This window comes from Lemur catta, chromosome 2 (assembly GCF_020740605.2).
Source record: "Lemur catta isolate mLemCat1 chromosome 2, mLemCat1.pri, whole genome shotgun sequence".
Lineage (NCBI taxonomy): Eukaryota > Metazoa > Chordata > Mammalia > Primates > Lemuridae > Lemur > Lemur catta.
In genome coordinates, this window is record NC_059129.1 from 35,294,119 (window position 1) to 35,315,754 (window position 21,636).

The 21,636-nt window shown below is 50.0% G+C and overlaps 3 protein-coding genes and 1 long non-coding RNA gene across 9 annotated transcripts; 2 read left to right on the top strand and 2 right to left on the bottom strand.

Moving 5' to 3' along the window:
* The first annotated feature begins 23 nt into the window (after window positions 1-23).
* On the top strand, window positions 24-4,284 carry ZNF785 (zinc finger protein 785). 3 transcript variants are annotated; one of them, XM_045543329.1, is made up of 3 exons: window positions 24-432; window positions 586-714; window positions 1,897-4,284. In XM_045543329.1, exons 1-3 carry the CDS (start codon window positions 228-230, stop codon window positions 2,808-2,810), a joined length of 1,248 nt encoding a protein of 415 aa, XP_045399285.1. In that variant the 5' UTR covers window positions 24-227; the 3' UTR covers window positions 2,811-4,284. The 3 variants fall into 3 exon arrangements, with proteins under 3 accessions (XP_045399285.1, XP_045399286.1, XP_045399287.1); XM_045543330.1 differs by having other exon boundaries at window positions 26-432; window positions 586-669; XM_045543331.1 differs by lacking the exon at window positions 586-714 and having other exon boundaries at window positions 28-432.
* Window positions 1,628-9,681, bottom strand: LOC123632730. Its single transcript, XR_006733451.1, has 3 exons — window positions 9,220-9,681; window positions 5,173-5,278; window positions 1,628-1,928 (listed from the first exon to the last, which is right to left on the bottom strand). It is a non-coding gene; the product is annotated as an uncharacterized LOC123632730 (long non-coding RNA).
* An 8-nt stretch (window positions 9,682-9,689) lies between these two features.
* ZNF688 (zinc finger protein 688) lies at window positions 9,690-12,572 on the top strand. Of its 2 annotated transcripts, XM_045543333.1 has the most exons (3): window positions 9,690-10,208; window positions 10,525-10,638; window positions 11,404-12,572. In XM_045543333.1, the coding sequence occupies exons 1-3, from the start codon at window positions 10,013-10,015 to the stop codon at window positions 11,922-11,924; spliced, it is 831 nt and encodes a 276-aa protein (XP_045399289.1). In that variant the 5' UTR covers window positions 9,690-10,012; the 3' UTR covers window positions 11,925-12,572. The 2 variants fall into 2 exon arrangements, with proteins under 2 accessions (XP_045399289.1, XP_045399290.1); XM_045543334.1 differs by lacking the exon at window positions 10,525-10,638.
* A 630-nt stretch (window positions 12,573-13,202) lies between these two features.
* Window positions 13,203-19,864, bottom strand: LOC123632729. 3 transcript variants are annotated; one of them, XM_045543338.1, is made up of 2 exons: window positions 18,298-19,864; window positions 13,203-13,511 (listed from the first exon to the last, which is right to left on the bottom strand). In XM_045543338.1, the coding sequence occupies exons 1-2, from the start codon at window positions 18,868-18,870 to the stop codon at window positions 13,494-13,496; spliced, it is 591 nt and encodes a 196-aa protein (XP_045399294.1). In that variant the 5' UTR covers window positions 18,871-19,864; the 3' UTR covers window positions 13,203-13,493. The 3 variants fall into 3 exon arrangements, with proteins under 3 accessions (XP_045399294.1, XP_045399293.1, XP_045399291.1); XM_045543337.1 differs by lacking the exon at window positions 13,203-13,511 and adding an exon at window positions 17,480-17,858; XM_045543335.1 differs by lacking the exon at window positions 13,203-13,511 and adding an exon at window positions 17,480-17,858 and having other exon boundaries at window positions 18,290-19,864.
* Window positions 19,865-21,636: the final 1,772 nt, after the last annotated feature.

Below are 21,636 nucleotides of genomic sequence, written 5' to 3' on the forward strand. Positions count from 1 at the left end.
TCGTCTATCGGCTGCGTTGCGGGTCCAACCTTCCTTGTGGTCCGGCCTGCTCCCCGGTACGTAAGGGCAGAGAGGAAAAGCAAGGGCTGTTGACGCCGGGAAGGCGCCATCTTGGTTAAGGGCAGCGCTAGGGACCCTGACGGACTTTTCTGAGGAAAGACAGGAAAGCTACAGCGTCTCCGCGTATCCTGGAAGCCTCTCTTTGCCAAGCGTTTAGGAGGTTTCCTATGGGGCCGCCCCTGGCTCCGCTCCCGGAGGATGTGCTCGGGCAGGCCCGGCCCCAGCGGACGACGGAGAGAAGGCAGCGGGCCGTGAGCTTCGCGGACGTGGCCGTGTACTTCTCCCCGGAGGAGTGGGGGTGCCTGCGGCCCGCGCAGAGGGCCCTGTACCGGGACGTGATGCGGGAGACCTACGGCCACCTGGGCGCGCTCGGTGAGGCCCGGCCCTCGGGCCAGTACCCCCAGTGATCTGCGGGATGGGGGGTTGCTGTCCCCAGGGCGGGTGGGCTGGAGGCGGGGCACTGGGAAAGCAGCCTCGTCCTCCCCTCCTGTGTTCTCAGCCGAGACCAGTGTTTCTCCTTCGCAGGTTTTTCAGGCCCCAAACCCGCTTTTGTCTCTTGGGTGGAAGGAGAGGGAGAGGCGTGGAGCCCGGGAGCCCAGGATCCAGCGGGTGAGAGCTCGCCTGCTGTTAGCAGAGGCACGGGAAAGGTAGCAGGTACTTCATTTGAAACCCTAGTATGTGGCCTTTGAGAAGCCTCTACCCCCACCCCACAACTCAGATCCTCAGGACACACTGACCCCTCCAGAGTCCCATCGTGGCTCCCTGCACCTTATCTCACTGCAAAATAGCCCAAGAGAACAGCTAAATTTGGACCTATAGAGCCAATTAACCATCCTGGAAAAACCCAGTTGAGGCCGGGCGCGGTGGCTCACGCCTGTAATCCTAGCACTCTGGGAAGCCGAGGCGGGAGGATCACTCGAGGTCAAGAGTTCGAGACCAGCCTGAGCAAGAGCGAGACCCCGTCTCTACTAAAAATAGAAAAGAAATGATCTGGACAGCTAAAAATATATAGAGAAAAAAATTAGCCGGGCATGGTAGCGCATGCCTGTAGTCCCAGCTACTCGGGAGGCTGAGGCAGGAGGATCACTAGAGCCTGGGAGTTTGAGGTTGCTGTGAGCTAGGCTGATGCCACGGCACTCTAGCCTGGGAAACAGAGCGAGACTCTGTCTCAAAAAACAAACAAACAAAGAACAACAACAACAAAAACCCAATTGAACATAAAATAGAGCTTGAGCTTCCTGGGAAATAAAGGGAAAGGAGGAAACAAATGCAATTTAATTTTTCTTGTGATAAAATAAAGACAAATGTTTCTCTTGGAATCTAATTATGTGGATCACAGTGTAGTAGATAATGGCATTCATCAGATTTTAAAATGGAGACAAAATGTTTTTCCTGCAGCCATCATGTCATAAGTGTTCTGGGAGGTCTTCCCATGGAACCTAGTGTGCAGTCCAAGCGTAGACATTTTGGTGATGGCCTTGAATGGCATCAAAGGTCATTTAATGGCTCTTTTGCAAAAAGAGCACACATAAGTTCAGGACTGTAAGCTCCATGAGGGCTGGGACCATCACTGTTCTCAATACCTGACTTAGAGTAGGTGTTCAATATTGTTAACTCCTCTTCCATTATCTCCAGTGTTCAGGCCTTCCTGTGTTAACCTCCAGACAGTGGAATTTGCTTTTACTCCAGGTTGGCTTTCAGGGCTTAATGAGGCTTCCATCATTGAGCTGTGTTTCCAGGGGGCCTCATTCTCAGCCATTCATGCTGTCTTCCAAGGCAGGACATGGTCTGGAACACACTGCTAAGTTTCAGGTTTTATCTTTTTCTCTATCTCAGGATCCAGGGATGAGAATGAGGAGAATGAAAGGCTGAAGAAGAGTGCAAAACAAAAAGTGGAATTTGAAGAAATGTCTCTCAAGGATTGGTTGCCAGCCAACATGCCACCTGGCTCCAGTCCCAAAGCTGCCTACCCAGAGCTCTGCAGGAACCCGAGACAAAGCCCCATCAAACCTTGGCTCAAGGACACTCTAACCCCCAGACCACCGTACTCTTGCCCAGACTGTGGCCACAACTTCAGCTATCCTTCCTTCCTGGCCAGCCACCAGTGGGTCCGCTCTGGGGAGCGGCCCTTCCTCTGTGACCAGTGCCGGGCCTGTTTCTCCCAGCGCAAGTACCTGCTCCGGCATCAGTTCATCCACACAGGTGAAAAGCCCTACCCCTGTCCCCACTGTGGGCGCCGCTTCCGCCAGAGGGGCTCCCTGGCCATCCACAGGCGGGCTCACACTGGGGAAAAGCCCTACCCATGCCCAGAGTGCAAGAGTCGCTTCACTTACCCCTACCTGCTGGCCATTCACCAGCGCAAGCACACAGGCGAGAAGCCCTACAGCTGTCCTGGCTGCGGCCTCCGTTTCGCCTACACCTCCCTGCTGGCCATCCACAGGCGCGCACACACAGGTGAGAAGCCCTACCCCTGCCCTGACTGTGGCCTCCGCTTTACCTACTCCTCTCTCCTCCTCAGTCACCGGCGCGTTCACTCGGACAGCCGGCCCTTCCCCTGCCCTGAGTGCGGGAAAGGTTTCAAGCGCAAGTATGCCCTGCAAGCGCACCAGTGGATCCACTGCTCTGGCAGCAAGAGGCTGAGGCGGCAGCAGGCTGCAGGAGGGCTTTCAGAGCCAATCCCAGTTTTGGAAGGCCAGGATCCCCCAGTTTATTTCCGGTACTTTCCAGATATATTTCAAGAATGTGGGTGATGGAGCTCACACAAGCTGATCAGAGTTTAGTAAGGAAAAGGCAAAGTTTATGCATTTGGGGGATAAGGAGAGGAAGTACTGTGTTAGGAAAAAAGCAGAGGTCAGGGGCACAGAGAAGGTCCGTGGGCAGAAGGAGGCAGGCATCTGAAAAGCTGCCTGAAGGCTGATCCCATTTTCCAAGGCTCCTGCTCCCAGAGCCCCTTGTTCTATGCCCCACTTGGGGTTATTTCACCAAAAACCATTTGCCTAGCTGGCTTTTCCTTCTGGACTGTTCTCTCCCTTAGAGCACTGTCTTTTTTGGCCAGTGTCTCCCCTACTTCTCCAAGATGGGGTACCCCAGATGCAAATGCCTATTAAAGGAGCCTGCACTGACTCTGGATCCCCCAGAATATAGGGCACACCATGGGCCTGTCCCCGTGGGAGGAAGCTCATCGCAGGATTCTGCCTGTTAGCCAATGCAGGTGAAACATCTGGCAAGGAGACACATGTGGTATCAAGACATTGTTCGCATTCTTTGGTCTAGAGGTGGCCATAGACAATGGCCTCAGGTGGGGAACTGTCCTGCTTCACTTTCACTCTGTACATAGTGCACATGAACTTTAGACTTGGTCCATCTCTTCACTGTATGAATTAGTGATTGCAGCATTTTCTTCCTCTAAGATATTTGCTTGTTCCCTGGTTTTGAATAAAGATGTATTCTTGGGCTTATAGCAGCTGGAATTATAATGCTAGGGACTTCTTTTTTTATTTTTTAAAGAAAGAATAAATTACTTTTGATTAGAGTTGAAATCAAGGCATGGTCTTTCCAATCTAATTCTTAAATTACAACAGTTAAGGGAGGTCTTTCTGGTGCATTTAGATCTATTAGATCCATTATTGTTAAAGCAATAAACAAAGAGGTGGGTGGAACTAAGCATGTCTGCATGCCAGGACTGGTGCTGAATGACTCAAATATCTCTTTGAACCAAAAGACTGCTTCTTTGAATTCCTGGGTTCCAAAGATGATTATTAATGGGAACTGGGTGTTATTTTTACTTCACCACATAGCCCCTCATGAACTGGCAGACCTGGATTCCAGGCTCAGCTCAGTCCCCACTAGCTATGTGGCTTTTAGTATATGATTCGACATTTCTGAGCCTTAGTTGTTTCATTTATAAAATGGGGCTAATGGCAACTGCATAGGGTTGTCTGAGGTAAAATGTGATACATGTAAAGGCACCTAGCATGTCTTTATAGTTTGAAGAGCAAATGACTGATCTTCCCCCCCCCAACATTTTACCATAAAAATTTTCAAACATTCAAGAATTGAAAGAATTTACAGTAAACACTCATACGCCCATCACTTAGGTTCTACAATTAACATTGTTTTTCTATTGCCATGCTTTTCACATGGCAACCCATCTGTTCATCCCTCTATCCATTTTATTCCTTCTTTTCTTTTCCTTTTCTTTTCATTTTGTTTCAAGACAGAATCTCACTCTGCTGCCCAGTGGCCTCATTATAGCTCACTGCAACCTCAAACTCCTGGGCTCAAGCGATCCTTCTCTCTCAGCCTCCTCAGTAGCTGGGACTACAGACACATGCTACCATGCCCAGCTAATTTTTCTGTTTTTTTGTAGAGAAGGGGGTCTAGCTATGTTGCCCAGGCTGGTCTTGAACTCCTAGCCTCAAGCAATCCTCCCACCTCGGCCTCCCATGAGCCACTGTGCCTGGCCCATTTTATTTTCTTTAATGTATTTCAAAGTCAGTTGCAGATATCAATACACTTTACTCCTAAACACCTGAGCTTAAAGGAGTGTGTGCAAGAAACTTTTGCTCTCACTTAAAGTTCAGTTGCACCCTGTTATTGACAGGTAAAATTTATGAACTACAAATATCTCTTGTATGTTTTATGACTTCTCATAATCATTGATCAAGAATCTTTTTTTTTTTTTTTTTGAGACAGAGTCTCACTCTGTTGCCCAGGCTAGAGTGCCATGGCATCAGCCTAGCTCACAGCAACCTCAAACTCCAGGGCTCAAGAGATCCTTCTGCCTCAGCCTTCCGAGTAGCTGGGACTTACAGACATGAGCCACCATGCCCGGCTAATTTTTTTCTATTTTTAGTAGAGACAGAGTCTCACTCTTGCTCAGGCTGGTCTCCAACTCCTGAGCTCAAGTGATCTTGTCGTCTCAGCCTCCCAGAGTGCTAGGATTATAGGCTGAGCCACTGTGCCCAGCCTGATCAAGAGTCTTGAACAAACATTTACAATTTGATGGGCAATAAAACAGTTTGAAAGCAAAGCATCTGTGTATTTTTATACTGAATGGCAGGAAAAACAACATGATATCAGCCATTTATGATGGAACAGTTTTAGTCTTACTTGAAAGTTTGTTTCAATCTGATTAATTAACCAAATTTATTGTTTAGCTCCATCTTCTTAAGTCTTCCCCATCCTTAGTCCAGAGAAGTGATTTAGAACATAGTACCTGAAGAAACAAAAGTATTTTTTGGTTCAGATGAAATGCTTTATAGTATCTTGTTAGTTACAGTTAATACTCTGTTTAAAAGGAGAATCAAAAGAAGACACACATATGGCCAATAGGTACATGAAAAAAATGCTCAATATCACTAATAATCAGGGAAATACAAATCAAAACCACATAAGATACCATTTTACTCCAGTTAGAATGGCTGTGATTAAAAATCCAAAAAAATAACAGATGCTGTCAAGGATCGGAGTAAAGGGAACTCTTATACACTGTTGGTGGAAATGTAAATTAGCACAGCCACTATGGAGAACAGTATGGAGATTTTTCAAAAAACTAAAAATAGAACTACCATAGTATCCAGCAATTCCAGTACTGGGTATTTATGCAAAGGAAAAGAAGCCAGTATATCTCCCAGGACAAACTAATAGAGGAAAAAGAAAAAAAAAAAAAAAGAAACCAGTATATCAAAAAGGTATCTGCAGCGCCACGTTTATTGCAGCGCTATTCACAATAGCAAAGATATGGAATCGGCCAGGCACAGTGGCTCACGCCTGTAATCCTAGCACTCTGGGAGGCTGAGGTGGGTGGATCGCTCGAGGTTAGGAGTTCGAGACCAGCCTGAGCAAGAGCGAGACCCCGTCTCTACTAAAAATAGAAAGAAATTATCTGGACAACTAAAAATATATAGAAAAAATTAGCTGGACATGGTAGCACATGCCTGTAGTCCTAGCTACTCGGGAGGCTGAGGCAGGGGGATCGCTTGAGCCCGGGAGTTTGAGGTTGCTGTGAGCTAGGCTGACGCCACGACACTCATTCTAGCCCGGGCAACAGCGAGACTCTGTCTCAAAAAAAAAAAAAAAAAAAGATATGGAATCAACCTAAGTGTTTACCAGTGGACGAGTGGATAAAGAAAATGTTGTATTTGTACACAATGGAATGCTATTCAGCCATTAAAAAAAGGATGAAATCATGTCTATTGCAGCAACATGGATGGAAATGGAGGTCGTCGTGTTAAGTGAAATAAACCAGACACAGAAAGACAAATATCACATGTCCTCACTCACGTGGGAGCTAAAATAGTTTATCTCATGGAGGTGGAGTAGGATTATGGATACCAGAGACTGAGAAGGGTGTTGCGGGGGAGGGAGAGGGAATGAAGAGAGGTTGGTTAATGGCTACAAACATACAGTTAGATAGAAGTGAGTTCTAAAGTTTGATAGAAGAGTTGGGTGAGTATAGTCAACATTTTGCACACTTACAAGATAGCTAGAAGAGAGGACTTGAAATGTTTCCAACACAAAGAAATATGTGAGGTGATGGACACCCTTAATACCCTGACTTGATCATTACACATTCTACGCATGTAACAAAATATCACATGTGCCCCATAAATATGTACAAATATTATGTATCAATAAAATCAACGCTTCAAAATTTTTTAAAAAATAGAAAGGGACTTCTTTCTTTCTTTCTTTCTTTTTTTTTTTTTTGAGACAGAGTCTTGCTCTGTTGCCCGGACTAGAGTGCTGTGGCATCAGCCCAGCTCATAGCAACCCCAAACTCCTGGGTTCAAGCAGGAGTTGAACCTCAGCCTCCTGAATAGCTGGGACTACAGGCATGCGCCACCATGCCCGGCTAATTTTTATATATATATATTTTTAGCTGTCCAGATCATTTCTTTCTATTTTTAGTAGAGACAGGGTCTCGCTCTTGCTCAGGCTGGTCTCGAACTGCTGAGCTCAAGCGATCCTCCCGCCTCGGCCTCCCAGAGTGCTGGGATTACAGGCGTGAGCCACCACGCCCGGCCAGAAAGGGAGTTATTTCTGAGGGTATATTTTTCCTTACCCTATTTCTGCACTATTCACCACAGTGAGGGCAGTAAGGCACTTCCAGGACTCAAAGTTATACAATAAGCATATAATTGTTAAGAGGTAAGATCAGCAGAAGTCTGACTAAAAGCCAGAAAGTATTCTTGGTGAAAAACAGCAAGGGTAGGCCAGAAAATATAAAGAAATCCTGACTGAAAAGGCACTAGCATTATTAACAATGAGTAACATTGTTGAACAAAAAGTGGAAGCTCGGCCTGTGCTCTGGCAGGCAGGAGAGCCAGGCAAGGAGTGGGCCCAGGACCAGGCTGACAGCAGAGACCTGGTAGGCCTTGTGTGTCCTCTCTACCCACCAGCCCCCTAGCAAAGAGTGTTCTGGTGTCCTGCATGATTGCAGGAATATTCCAAATGTGGGGCTGAAGACATATGGTACTTATAGCCCAATGCTACCAGCTATTAAGATGACCCATCTTGACTAAAAAGTAAAGAGGAAGATGTGCAATCTAGGAAGCAGAGTATACAACCCAGGAGAACAGGAAGGGGGAACCCTGGAAGACAGCTGAGGCCCCGTCCAGTTTGGAGAGGGGACTGAGGGCTCCAGGACGGAGATTTCCCAGGGAAAAAAATTAGGATTTAAGAATTGATGCTATCCTTGGTACTTTGAAACAACTTAAAGCAGAAATGGGCTGGACACCATGGCTCACACCTGTAATCCTAGCACTCTGGAAGGTTGATGTGGGAGGATCACTTGAGTTCAGGAGTTTGAGACCAGCCTGAGCAAGAGCAAGACCCTGTCTCTACTAAAAATAGAAAAATTAGCCGGGTGTGGTGACCCGTGCCTGTAGTCTACTTGGGAGGCTGAGGCTGGAGGATCACTTGAACGCAGGAGTTTGAGGTTGCAGTGATCTAGAATGACACCACTGTGCTCTAGTCTAGCCAGGACGACAGAGTGAGACTCTGTCTCAAAAAAATTATCCATTTTAATTATTTTTAAGTATATATACATACAGTAGAATATTATCCAGCCATCAAAAGAGGTACTGATAATGAGGTACTGATACATGCTATAACATGGATGAACCTTGATAAAAGTATGCTGACAGAAGCCAGGCACAAAGGCCATATATTATGTGATTCAATTTACATGAAATATCCAGAGAAAGCAAGTCCATAGAGACAAAAAGCAGATCAGTGATTGCCAGGGGTTTGGCAGAGGGGAAAAGGGGAGTGGCTGCTTAATGGGTAGAGGGTTTCCTTTCAGGGTGATGAAAATAGGAAATGGTGAGGGGCTGGGCAGGTGGCGCATGCCTGTAACCCCAGAGACTCTGGAGGCTGAGGTGGGAGGATCAGTGAACTATGGCCCTGCAGTGAACTATGCTCCTGCAGTGAACTATGCTGGTGCCACTGAACACCAGCCTGGGCAACATAGCAAGACCCCTTCTCTAAAAAAATAATAAAAGGAAAAAATTAAAAAAAGAAAATGATGATGGTTGTACATTGTGAATGTACTAAATGCCAGTGAATGACATGGTTTAAAATGGTTATTCTATTGACCACAATGTAATATATCAATGTAACAAAATTGTACTTGTACCCCATGAGTATACACGAATAAAAAATAAATGGGAAAAAAAGTAAAATTGTTATTCTATCTCACATGTATTTTGTCACAATAAAAAATATTGACTGGAAGGGTGCTCAAGGAAACATTTGGAGGTGACATCAATGTCCTATATGTTGTTTTGGGTGATGGTTACACAGGTGTATACACTTGCCAAAAGTTGGTGAACATTGAAAATCTGTGCATTTTACTGTATGTACAATATAATTCAAATCAATGAAAACAGCTAAAAGTAGATGTCTCTAAGGAACAGGGGGAAAGGTTACAGGGGGACTACTTTTTTGATTGTAAGGCTTAAGTATTACTTTTTAAAAACTATGTACATTAATTTGTCAAAAATTACAACGTGATTTAAAATTTCCCCATTCTGAATCCTTCCTCTCTAAGCACGTTCCTTCGCCTGCAGTTCGGGTCCAGAGACTGAGCGAGCGGAGCCGCGGATGCCGGGGCAGGGGGGCGCCACAGCTGCGCTCCTAACTGTAAACACGCACCTGGCTCCTACCTCGCCGTCTCCCGGGTCTGCCAGGCCATGTGCGTCTTCTCGCCGGGGATGGGGACCAGATTCCAGATCCCGCCGTCGGGAGAAACGGTGGGAGACTACTGGGGACACAATCCCGGGTACCCTGGAGGCCGAGGCCCTCGTTGCGTTCCAGGCTGTCAATAGAGGTTTCAGGGCCACGGGTCACTTCAAATGTCCCGCCAGTCGGGGACCTATCACGGCCAGCGTCTTCCTGTGGTTGAGCCCAATCATCGGCCGCTGTGTCTCGCGGCCAGAGAGGTACTCGCGGCTGCGGGCCCCTCCATCTTTGTTAGAGGCAGGAGACTGTCCTCCGCTTCCCAGACGGTCCGCATCAGCCACCAAAGAAAGCGCCCGACGCGGCCATTGTGTTTACGGGCAAGTGGGACAGTGAGGCCAGAGAAGCCAGAGGCGCCATATTTGATATGCCCAAGGAGCGGCGCTCGTACAAGCAACCAGTGACAAGGAAGCCAGGTTATCGCCATATTTTCTGAAGGCACCTTCCGGGTCCCTTAACCCGGGTGTCTATGTCCAAGCGGCCATGGAGTGAATAAACACTGAGGACTTTCGTTTGTCCCTATCAGAATCCCCGAATCCCTAGCTGCTCGTCCCTGCTACTTCGGTTCCCTCGACTGCATTCGGACGCCACAGCTGGGCGGGGCCCGGGCCCGGGCGGCCCTTCCTGTGGACGACAAAGGCTGAGGCCGGGAGCGGGGAGGCGGTGGCCCCGGGGACAGGGCGCCCGCTGCTCGGGGCTGGAAGACCCCATGGCGCCGCCCCCAGCCCCGCTTCTGGCGACGAGACCCGGGGAGACCCGGCCTGGTTGCAGGAAGCCCTGGGCCGTGAGCTTCGCGGACGTGGCCGTGTACTTCTCCCCGGAGGAGTGGGGGTGCCTGCGGCCCGCGCAGAGGGCCCTGTACCGGGACGTGATGCGGGAGACCTACGGCCACCTGGGCGCGCTCGGTGAGGCCCCGGGTCAGAACCCCTGTCCTCCTTTACCGGGGCTCACAGGGGAGCTGATCTAGAGTGAAGGACCGAGAGGATTGTGAGCCCGAATCCCGCACTATTCCACCGACAGCACCCGCCACCTGCCATTCCCAGGGCTTCAGGTACCCCCTCGGGAGTGTTTTCATCCCGCACCCGCTTCATTCAGGCAGGAGCCCTGCACCGGGTCTGGACTGAGTATGGATTTTGAGGAGGTGCCCTCACGCAGGCAGGGGGATGCCATGTTCCCAGAATAGCCTCTCAGGCCAGCACTGTGATCCCTGTTCTCTCCCAGGATTCCCGGGCCCCAAACCAGCCCTCATCTCTTGGATGGAACAGGAGAGCGAGGCTTGGAGCCCCGCCGCCCAGGATCCTGAGGAGGGGGAGAGCCTGGGAGGAGCTCGGAGAGGTGAGGGACTGCCCCAGGTCTTCCCCCACTTGGTTCTCCACGGCTTCCTGTCTAGCAAAGCTTTCTTTCAGGCCCCCACTTCCAGCATCAGCATCCTTAAGGGAATTAAAGAGCCAACTTGTGTTGGATACTAGAGGAGTAAGGAAGGCAGACCTTTCAAAGTTTTCAAAACGTGGGACAGCAGTCATGTTGAGACCAGAGTGGGAGATCCGAAGCCCAGGTCCAAGACTTAGGTTTCTAGGTCCCTCTCATTCTCCCTCTTTCAGGAAGAACTAAACCCCCTAAGAGTGGAAGTGCTTTCAGATCTGCCTTTCACAGTCCTCCAGCAAGGCAAAGTCGTACCAGAGAAAATGCCAGTAATTGACAGTTTGGCTGTCCTCCCCTCACCACCCCATGCAAAGTGATCTTGAGCAACTGTCTTCTCATCTGTAAAGCAGTCCTACCCTACAAACAGTGGAGGAGCCACACTACTAATAGCTACTGCTTACTGAGAATTACTCAGTGCTCGACATACATTTATTCCCCTAATCTTCCCAAGGACCCTGTGAAGTCAGATAACCATTATTATTCCCATTGGACACATAAGGAACCAAGGCCCAGCTGAGTCACATTTAGAGATTTGAATGCTGTTCGCCTTCCTCCAAAGTCTGGGTGTTAAACACTGGGCAGGACTTTTCTGGCACTGCCTCAAGTAAAAAGCACTCTATAACCTGAGACAGTCTGTGCAAAAGTGTTTTAAAATGTAATTTAATTCCTGTTTCCCAGGGGATGCCCCAAACAAGCAGGAAGAGGAACCCAAGGAAGGGCCAAGAGCCGAAGGACCTGGAAAGTCCCCCGGGAAAGAGCAGCCCGAGGAGCAGGTTAAACACACCCCCAAGTGTACTGTCAGCGGGGCTTCGGCAAGAGCACAGCCAGCCACAAAAGCTGCCTGGGAGCAGATCACAGGCGCGCAGCCACCTGTCCCTGTGGCTAGCGTGGATGCCCAGGCCAGCCAGCGGCGACACGTGTGTGCAGACTGTGGCCGCCGCTTCACCTACCCCTCGCTGCTGGTCAGTCACCGGCGCATGCACTCGGGGGAGCGGCCTTTCCCCTGCCCCGAGTGCGGTATGCGCTTCAAGAGGAAGTTCGCCGTGGAAGCGCACCAGTGGATCCACCGCTCCTGCTCTGGGGGGCGGCGGGGCCGGAGGCCTGGGATCCGGGCTGTGCCTCGGGCCCCAGTCCGAGGTGACCGGGACCCACCTGTGCTCTTCCGGCACTACCCGGACATCTTTGAGGAGTGCGGCTGAGCGGCTCCCACGGCTGGAGTTGAGCCTGACCTTGGCGCTAAGGACGGACTGACTGAGCCCTCAGGTGGGCTCCTGAGTCAGGGACCTGAGGACTGCAATTCTTCCCTTGGGCTTTCCGTAAGGATCCCTCAAGTTTCCAACTTGTAAAAAGAGAAGTGCCTGTAAAGATTCCAACAGATTAAACTTGCTGCCCTCTCCCCAGTCTTTTGTAAAAGAAAACAAAGAGAGTGAGACACTGGACTTTTCTCAAAGTGTTATCTCAGTAGCAGGTGCAACAGAGATCTTTCCATCATCTCAGGAAACGTACATTTCTCCTTAATCTACTTCAGAGGCAAATGGTGGGGGACTAAGGCCTGGGGAGGAGGCCCAGACGGAGGATGTGGTCAAGCCCTAGCTGTTGTCACCAGCAGGGAGCCCATGGTGTGTGGGGAGGGTGGGAAGAGCGCAGAGGCACACGCAGTAGTCCAGTCTCTGCAGCTGGCCCCTAGGCAGAGCCGGTAGGTCGCATGCCCTCCCTGAGCCTCATTTCCCTCATCTGTAAAATGCGGATTAATAATATCTACCTCAAAGGGTTACTGTGAAGACTGACATTTTAACAAGATAATATGTATGACATAGTAAATGTGCAATAAACTTGTGTTGAAAGAATGACATTGTTGACACTGTATGCTTTAGAGTCAGGAGGCAGGGTGTGGCTATCAATAACCATGTTTTTTGTTTGTTTGTTTGAGACAGAGTCTCACTCTGTTGCCCGGGCTAGAGTGAGTGCTGTGGCATCAGCCTAGCTCACAGCAACCTCAAACTCCTGGGCTTAAGCGATCCTCCTGCCTCAGCCTCCCGAGTAGCTGGGACTACAGGCATGCGCCACCATGCCTGGCTAATTTTTCTATATATATTTTTAGCTGTCCATATAATTTCTTTCCATTTTTAGTAGAGACGGGGTCTCGCTCTTGCTCAGGCTGGTTTCAAACTCCTGAGCCCAGACGATCCGCCCGCCTTGGCCTCCCAGAGTGCTAGGATTACAGGCGTGAGCCACCACGCCCGGCCAATAACCATGTTTTGCAGATAAGTAAACTGAAGGTCAGAGATGAAGTGACACTCTCCAAGTTTCACTGTTATGTGGCTGCGAGGCTGGAAACTGACACAAAGCCCAGATATTTCTTTTTCTTGTTTTTTATTTTTTGAGACAGAGTCTCGCTGTCACCCGGGCTGGAGTGCCGTGGCATCAGCCTAGCTCACTGCAACCTCAAACTCCTGAGCTCAAGCAATCCTCTCACCTTGGCCCCCCAGAGTGCTAGGATTACAGGCGTGAGCCACCACGCCTGGCCAAAGCCCAGATATTTCTACCACTTCCTCTAAGAAGTCAGATCTGGGCAGAAACAAAGGACAGGAGCTCAGGAGGCAGGACCCAGCCCAGCCTGGGTGCGGGAGTCCGAATGGGAAACAGAGACCCCATCTTCACTCAGTGCAGTCAGCATTGTCACCGTGTGTCGAGTGCCTCCTGTTGAAGGGACTGTGCCAGTTGATAAGAGAATTCTGGGATGAGGAAAGCTGTCCTCATTCATTCATTCATTCAGCAAACACCATCTGGAATAAACATTTGTTGAAAGAGTGACTTCTTGTTGACGTCATACGCTTTAGAGAGAGTAAAGAAGCCTACTCAGGAGACAGGGTATCATGACCACGGTTTGCAGACCTCTGCAGGCTTTTGTGCTGAGCTCTGTGGACATAGTTGACTCAGGTCTCACATTCCATGTGGGAAATGAGTGATTGGCACTGTGACAGAAGCCCAGAGGCCCCACCTAACCCAGCCTGGTCGGTGATATGCCAGGAAGTGCTGCTTGGAGAAGGAGATGGCTGTGCTCCCCATGGCAGTCAGTAGGAATTGGTGTGGGGGAGATTTTCAGGTAGAGGGAGCAGCAAAGGAGGCTTGTTACATAGAAAAGACGAAGTGTGGGCACAGCGTGGAGCAGAGGTTGGGAGCGTGGGCTCTGCTGTGTGATCTTGGGCAAATCACTTCTAGCTCAAGTCCCCTCTGTGGGCCTCAGTTTGCTCATTTGTAAGACCTGGATGATAGCACCTACCTCATAATATTGATGGCGAGATTATGTGAGATAATATAGAACAATGCCTTGCACATTAGTCTTTAATAAACATTGGTTATTGTTGTTATTATTGTAATACAATAAAAAATAGTATGTGACAGGACCTAGAGGAGACCTGGGCAGGCCTTCTGAGTCACAGATAGTTTCCTGGAGGAGGTGGTTCACACTGGCCTTGAAGAATGCGAAAGATTTCAGTAGACCTGGATAGGTGCGTATAGGGAATGGTCAGCGGCTGCACTTGACTGAAACACAAAGAACTAGGTAAGGAAGAATGGCAGACAGGTGCCGCTGAGACAAGGGGTCAAATCTGGGGCCATGGGTCTCAGCAGAGGAGCTTGAGGCTTATCCTGTAGGCACTGAGGAGCCATAGAAAATTCTTGAGCAGGAGCAGGGCTATTTGATAGGTGCTGTCAGAAGATGTTTTTGCAAAGCAGTGTGGTGTGACCTGTGGGAGGAGACTAGACACTAGAGATCTATGGGGCATCTGTTCCCAGGTGCAGGTCCTCAGGAACTGGGACCAAGAGTGGTGACCTTGGAATTGGGAGGAAGGGTACTCATGAGAGGCTTCTGCTGTTGAATCTGCGTGGGTCAGTGACTGACAATGCAAGCTGTGAGCAAGTAAGCCCCAGAGGTTTCAAACATGAAGAGCTGGAGAGAGAAGGCACTGGCAGGGAGGGAGGAGAACCAGGCGCTGTGTGTCAAGCATGGAGCTGCCTGGATCGGCACCGGTGCCATGTTCTAGGTGCTGTTCTGTGTGCCAGGATATAGCAGGAAAAGCAGACACGGGAACTCTCTTGGAGCTTATGTTTTAGTGGGGAGAGACAAGGGCTAAACCAGAGCATGAATAGAGCAAGGTACTGTAATTCCAAATAATAAGCACCTGAGAGGAGCTAAAAGAGGGGTGTGCTGGGGAGACGTTGCAGATGGATGCTTAGGCTAGGCCATGGTGAGGAGGAGACATTGGAGCTGAGATCCAAATGACAAGGGGCCAGGGAGGAATGGGGTAGGGCAGGTTTCAGAGGCTGGGGAAGTGGGGCCAGGGGAGCATAGCAGATAGAGGTGTTTCCAAACAGAGGGAACAGCAGGGGGGATGCTCTGAGCCAGGGAGGAGTGCAGGGTGAGGTGCAGGAAGGACACTGGCTGGACTGACACACTGGGTGGAGAAGAGTGACAGATGGGCTTGGGAGAGGGGAGGGGCAGGCCACAGAGGCTTTGGCTTGTCATGATGTGAAGTTTGGATTGGATTCTCAATATATTGGGAAGCCACTGGGTTGTTTTTGTCTTTGTTTTGTGGTAAAATACATATAACATAAAATTTACCATTTAAACTATTTTTAAGTATATAGTTCAGTGGTGTTAAGTAAATTCACATTGTCCTGCAACCATCACCACCATTCGTCTCCAGAGCTTTTCTTTTAGAGATGGGGTCTTGCCATGTTGTCCAGGCTAGGGCTCAGTGGCTACTCACAGGCTCAACTGCAGCTCACTGCAGCCTTGTACTCCTGGGCTGAAGGAATCCTCCTGCCTTGGCCTCCCAAGTAGCTGGGACTACAGGTACATGCCACTGCACCCAGATCCCAGAACTTTTTTATTTTCCGCAACTGAAATTCTATGCCCAGGGAACACTAACTACCTATTCCTCCCTCTCCCCAGGCCCCAGCAACCACCATTCATAGTAGTCTGAATTTGACTACTCTAGGGACCCCATGTAAACTTTACTACCTTAAACAGTGTTAAGGTGATCTGATTTGCATTAAGAAAATAAACCCACTCTGGCTGCTGTGAGAATGGACTGCAGCGGGGTAAGTAGAGAAAGAGTGGCAGATGGGCAGAGGTAAATGCCGGAAGTTGAACAGTCAGAGCCCGTTCTGTTCATGGGCTGAGGGCATCAGAGGAGCCCAGGAGGATAGTTGGGTTTTTGGCTTAGTGAGGAGGAAGATGGAGAAGCCAGTTCCCGGGGCGGCCCTGGGGTGATGGCATTTAGAGCTGAAGGGAGCTCTTGGAGCTAATTCCATGTTTTAAGCAGGCTTTGGGAAGTAGTGGGTGAACAGGCTTCTTTATTGAAGACTGCCCTGCACCTTAATGCGCTAAAAAGGACTCTCCAAGGGACCTGGGGAAGAAGGCTTGTTTTTCCCCACAGAACATCTCAAGGGAATACTGTTCCACAGAATACATGCTCAGAAAGCTCAGCCAGAGAGAGGAGGGGACTTACTTAAGGTCACGCCGTTGAGTTAATGGCAGAGGTAGGCCTGGAACCCAAATCTCCTTATTTCCCAGTCAAGGCCCTTCCTCCTTTGCTGCACCAGGATGCACTGCCGGATGGATGGGAAAGCAAAAGGCTGGAGCCCAGAGACCAGCTAGGAGACACCAGGCTTAAATCAAGGGCCTGAACAAGAGCAGCCCTCCAGTGAGAGGTGGTACAGGGGGCCTTTTGTGATGCTTCTGTTACCCTCCCTCCTGGGCAATTTCCCATACCTCCTAAATACCTGAATAACTTCCCACCCCCATTACGTGACCTCTAAACATAACCGTCTTATTTATTTCACAATACTTATCATATCCCATCATTTAAATTTTTTCTCTCTACATTTATAGGACAGCGTGGAATGGAATTGCTTACATGGCCAGAGGCAGCTCTTCTAACCACCTGGGTCTCTGCTTCTTGTACTACCCCACGTTACAACTCCATCTTGGTAACCTGGCCTAAAACCCCACCTCTCTCCAGTTCCTGAAATTTTGCCTTAATAATTTGGGGGATTCCAGCATGGCTTCTGGAGTCAGACTGCCTGGGTTTGAATCCTGGTAACTTACTAGCTGTGTGGCCTGGGGCAAGGTAACCTCTCTGGGCCTTAGCTTCCTGATCCCTAAGAGTACCTATCTCTGAAGTGTTGTGAGGGTTAAATGAGTTAATAGGCCAGAGCACTTAGAACACAGTGGAACTACCTAGGAAGTGATCAATCAAGGTAAACTAATATTAATCTTTTTAGTCATATTACAGCACCAATTGCAGTTCTTGTATGGTTTGAAGAACTTGAGATTGGGCAATCTGAAGCATATTTAAAGTTGAGCATTAACACAGAGTCCTTTCATCCAGTCACACATCCAATTTTTTTATACAATCATAACTTATTTATTTACTTCTTGAGACAGGGTATCACTCTGTTGCCTGGGGTAGAGTCTAGTGGTGTCATCATAGCTCACTGCAGCCTCAAACTCCTGGGCTCAAGCGATCCTCCTGCGTCAGCCTCCCAAATAGCAGCCTAGCTTTTGTATTTTTTGTAGAGACAGGGTCTTGTTCTGTCACCCCGGCTAGAGTGCAGTGGTGTCAACACAGCTCACAGCAACCTCAAATTCCTGGGCTCAAGCAATTCTCTTGCCTCACTCTCCCAGGTAGCTAGTACTACAGGTACGCGCCACCGCGCAGGGTTAATTTTTCTATTTTTCGTGTAGATGGGGTCTCCCTCTTGCTCAGGCTGGTCTTGAACTCCCTGCCTCAAGCGATCCTCCCACCTCAGCCTCCCACAGCGCTAAGATTACAGGATTGAGCCGCCATGCTTGGCTAACTTTTTTTTTTTTTTAATTTTAAGTCATAATTTAATAAATTAAAAATCCAGTTCGTTTTCACGTGGTCAGCAGGGGTCAGCAAATTCGAAGTGTTCACATTGCTTTCCCGGACCAGGCCTGGAGGGGGCGGTGCGAGGCGGTGGACAAGGCTGGCACGTCGGGCTCTGAAGACCCGGAATCACCAACCGGCTGTGCGAGCCTGGGTGACGAAGGGGCTTGGGGTCTCTCTTCTGCAAAATGACTCCGAACTCTGAGGCACAGTGTCCTGTGTTAAAGAGCTAGTGAGTGTGTGGAAATACCACGGGTGGCTAGACTATCTCTGGAAGAATATTTAAGAAACTGTTAATAGAGGAATAAGGTGGGAGGAGACGTCACTAAATATTCTTCCGTACCTTATAAATGAAAAAAAATTGTTCTGATAAATGAACGAGTTTGCCAAAATTATGTATTTTTAAAGGCTCAGTCACAGAGCGGGCCTTCCTGCGCGCCTGGGAGGCAGACGTCGGGCCGGCGGCCCCCGGGATCCCAGCTGTCCCCTCCCGGGGCCCGCAGCGCCGCCCGCGTTCAGACACCCGCGCCTCGCCCTGCCCGGCCCGGCCCGAGCTCGGACGCCGACGCGGCCATCTTAACTATGGGCAGGGCGCTGCCACGGCCGCTTGGGAGGAACAGCAAGGGACAACTCGAGGGGGAACGAACCAGCTCACCAACGCCAGGTCGACATTCAAGCTGTTAAGTCTTCTTTTAGTATGAGAAGAGGCCAGAGTGCCGCCATCTTTTCTGAGGCTGCCACCATTTTCTTGGCCCCCGGAACCACCGAGTTCGCGTAACTGGCTGTTTCTCGCTGTCCTAGAGCGGAGCCACCCAAAGCCACTTCCTGTCTCCGAAGCCCCGCGAATGCCCCCCACCCCACCCAAGGCCGAATCCGCGGCTTCCCAATCTGGAGCGGAGGAGCCGGTGGCCTCGCCCCTGGCCCTCCTCCGGACTCCCTGTGCTTGTGCCTGGGAAAACTGGCGGGACCCAGAAGAGGAAAGAGCCCGAGGGCCGAGAGCTTCGCGGACGTGGCTGTGCGCTTCGTCCTGGAGCGGTGGGGGTGGCCGCGGCACAGGGCTGTGTACGTCCTGTACCCGAGCGTGACGCGGGAGACCTAGGGCCGCCAGGGCGCTCTCGGTGAGGCCGGAGCGGCTCGGATCTCTGAAAAGGGAAGGGGGTGGGTGGCATGGGTGCCTGGATCGCCCCACTCCTGCTCCAGGTCTCCATTTCCTGTCATCCTGCCACATCAGCCTCGCTGAAATTTGTACCAGCCTTCCCTGCTTACTCCAGTGGCTCCCCGGGGCCTCTTGCAAAAAGTTCGGAGGCTCTGTGCCACAACAGCCCTCAAGGCTCAGTAACCTCAAATTCAAACCTATTCTTTCCCTCCAGGCAAGGTATCTTACTTAGCTCCAGCCAAATGGAATCTTTGTTCGCTGGACTGCCTCTAGCTTAACCAGCCTTTGAGCCTTTGCGCCTTTGCTTTTGCTATTCTGCTCTATACAGGCTAACTACAGCTCCAAATCTAACCCGACCTTCAATGCCCTCAAATGCTATCTCCAAGAAATTCCACCAGAAGCCTTTCTGTCCCATGTTACACTCCTCACAACTGTGGTTCTATGCCAATCTGTATAGGCCCCAGTACAATCTGCCCAGAAGGTCTTCTGTAAACTTGTGCCAGCTGAATTCATACCCGGTATATCTCTCCCCTAGCTTAGTGTAAACTCATCGTGCAGGAACTTTTATCTTGTTCACCAATGTCTTCAACACCCAGAACATTTAAAATAATGCCTGGCTCACAAGAGGTGCCCAGTACATTTTCATCAAATGAATGCATAGGTAGTCTTAGGGTGTTTCTTGAGTGATCAGTGTTCTTCCTCAGGCTTCCAAGACTCCAAACCAGCCCTCATCTCCTGGTGGAGAAGGAGTCCCAGCTGGGGACTACAAACGCTCAGGATCCCCAGGAAGGAGGAAGCCAGAAAAGTGAGAAATGGGGGTGATGTCTCAGTTCCAGCTAGAAGGGAAAATGTTTTGTTGAGCAAGAAACTCTATCCACGTGTTTCTTGCTGCCGGTGATACTAATTTTTGCTAACCTGAATTTTTGACACCCACTGGAGCCTGGGATTGACCTCTGTTAAGGGCCAAAAGCTTCAAGACTATGGACTGTTATAACTTTTGGCCATATAATGTTGTGTTAAAGGCTGAAATTTTAGCATTGTCAAAGCTATTTCTGTAATGTCACAGTGTGAGTTTCGTGCTGAAAAATCATTAACCTGCTATCTCGCTTCTGTAAAACTGCTTGCTAAAGACAGTGCCCCAAGCGTGAGAATGCAACACCCATGTTCTGCACGACCAAGCCCTAAACTGCCCAGATCCTGTTGCACCAGGACATGAGAGTGATGTAATGCTGCTTTTTGCCCCTGGAATCATGCTTGCTCTGCCCCAGTGATTTTTCACCCACGATAAAAGCGTTCTGCTTCAAAGGCTCAAGGGTGCTCTCTGTGCCGCCGCCTTTGGCGGTGCAGAGAGTAGTTGCTGGCCAGCTAATAAAGACTCCTGATTTGGCTCAATTCGGTCTTTAGGTGGTCATTTCTCGCCTCTCAGACCATAACACCTTCTCTTTCTTACTTAATTGGATTTGAGACATCCAGGGGTACCACGATCAGGCCACATTGTATAACTCATCCAATTCAGTGGCAGTAGTGTGAATTTAAGTTCAGGATGGGCCAGGCATGGTGGCTCACATCTGTAATCCTAGCACTCTGGGAGGCCGAGGTGGGAGGATCGCTGACCAGCCTGAGCAAGAGTGAGACCCCATCTCTGCTAAAAAATAAAAAGTTCAGGATGGAGGCAGTTCACCTCTCCAGGTCCCTAGTCCCGATAACAGCTGCTCCTCTGGTTAACCTTGAGGTGTGTGGGAATATCCCCACCTGGTGAGCCCCTCAATTGGCTAGCATAGTCCAGGGGTGGGGGGTGGGTTCTAGGAGCTAGGTACCCGTCTGAATACTTCTGCTGTGTGAAGGTTGATTCTGTCACCTGCATATGAGTAGCTCTTGGGGAGCTGATAGGGCCAGAGATAAGTTTTGAATCTGCTGCTTCCCAATGGCCACTCTGAAAAATGATACATTTGGAAGGGGCCAGCAGAGGGAATCTATCTGGGAGTAGTCATGAGCCCTGGGGTCAGAGACACTGACCTGGTCCCTTAGCTTCTGGCCAAGGCTCCCTGTAAGCAGGCCTCCCCTAAGCCCTCAGTCTGCACCTGGCCTCAACACCTGGCACTCTCCTGGCACCCTCATTCCTGTGCTAAATATGGTCAGGCTTCACCAATACCTTCAGCCTGGCTCAGTGTCTTCCGGGGAGTGAGTGACCCTTTGTGGACAGCTAGTGCAGCGCCTGCTTCTCCCACAGTGAGTGCCTCTCATGGTACCTGCTGACCCAAAGGGGCAGGTGCTCTCCGCCTGTTCCACCACGGACAGTGCTTCAGCCTGAGGCGCCAGTGGGCCCACTGACCTGCTGCCGGGGCCTTGGGCGGAGCCCCAGGGACGCGAACTCTGTCCCTGGGTCTTCCCTAGGAGGGTCCAGACCCCTAGAGAGCTTCCAACACTACCCAGAACTCTACCTAGGCCTGGGGGTGCCGGGCACCATGCTGAGGGGTGGGTGCTGACAAGTGACAAAATGCCATTGCTCTTAAGGGAACTTTTCAGTTTTTTTCTTGTGTCCTTCAGGGCCCTGAGAGGCTGAGAGAGCTAGGGCTGGGTCCAGACCCCCTGGGCAACTCTGCATCCTCATCCTTTCTGACCTGCCTTCCAACAAACCTTTCTCCTTGGCCAGGCTGACCCCTTCCAAGCTTTTTGTCTTCTCTCCCTGCACCTCCCTGCTTTCTGCTGTGATCAGCTCTTCTTGCTACTTGCACAACTCCCCTGGCTGTGGGGAGAAGCATCCACCAGCTGCAAGGTGTCAGGCTGAAGCCTAGGGGAGGCCTTTGAAAGGAGGCAAGCAGATGAGCTCCAGGCCAG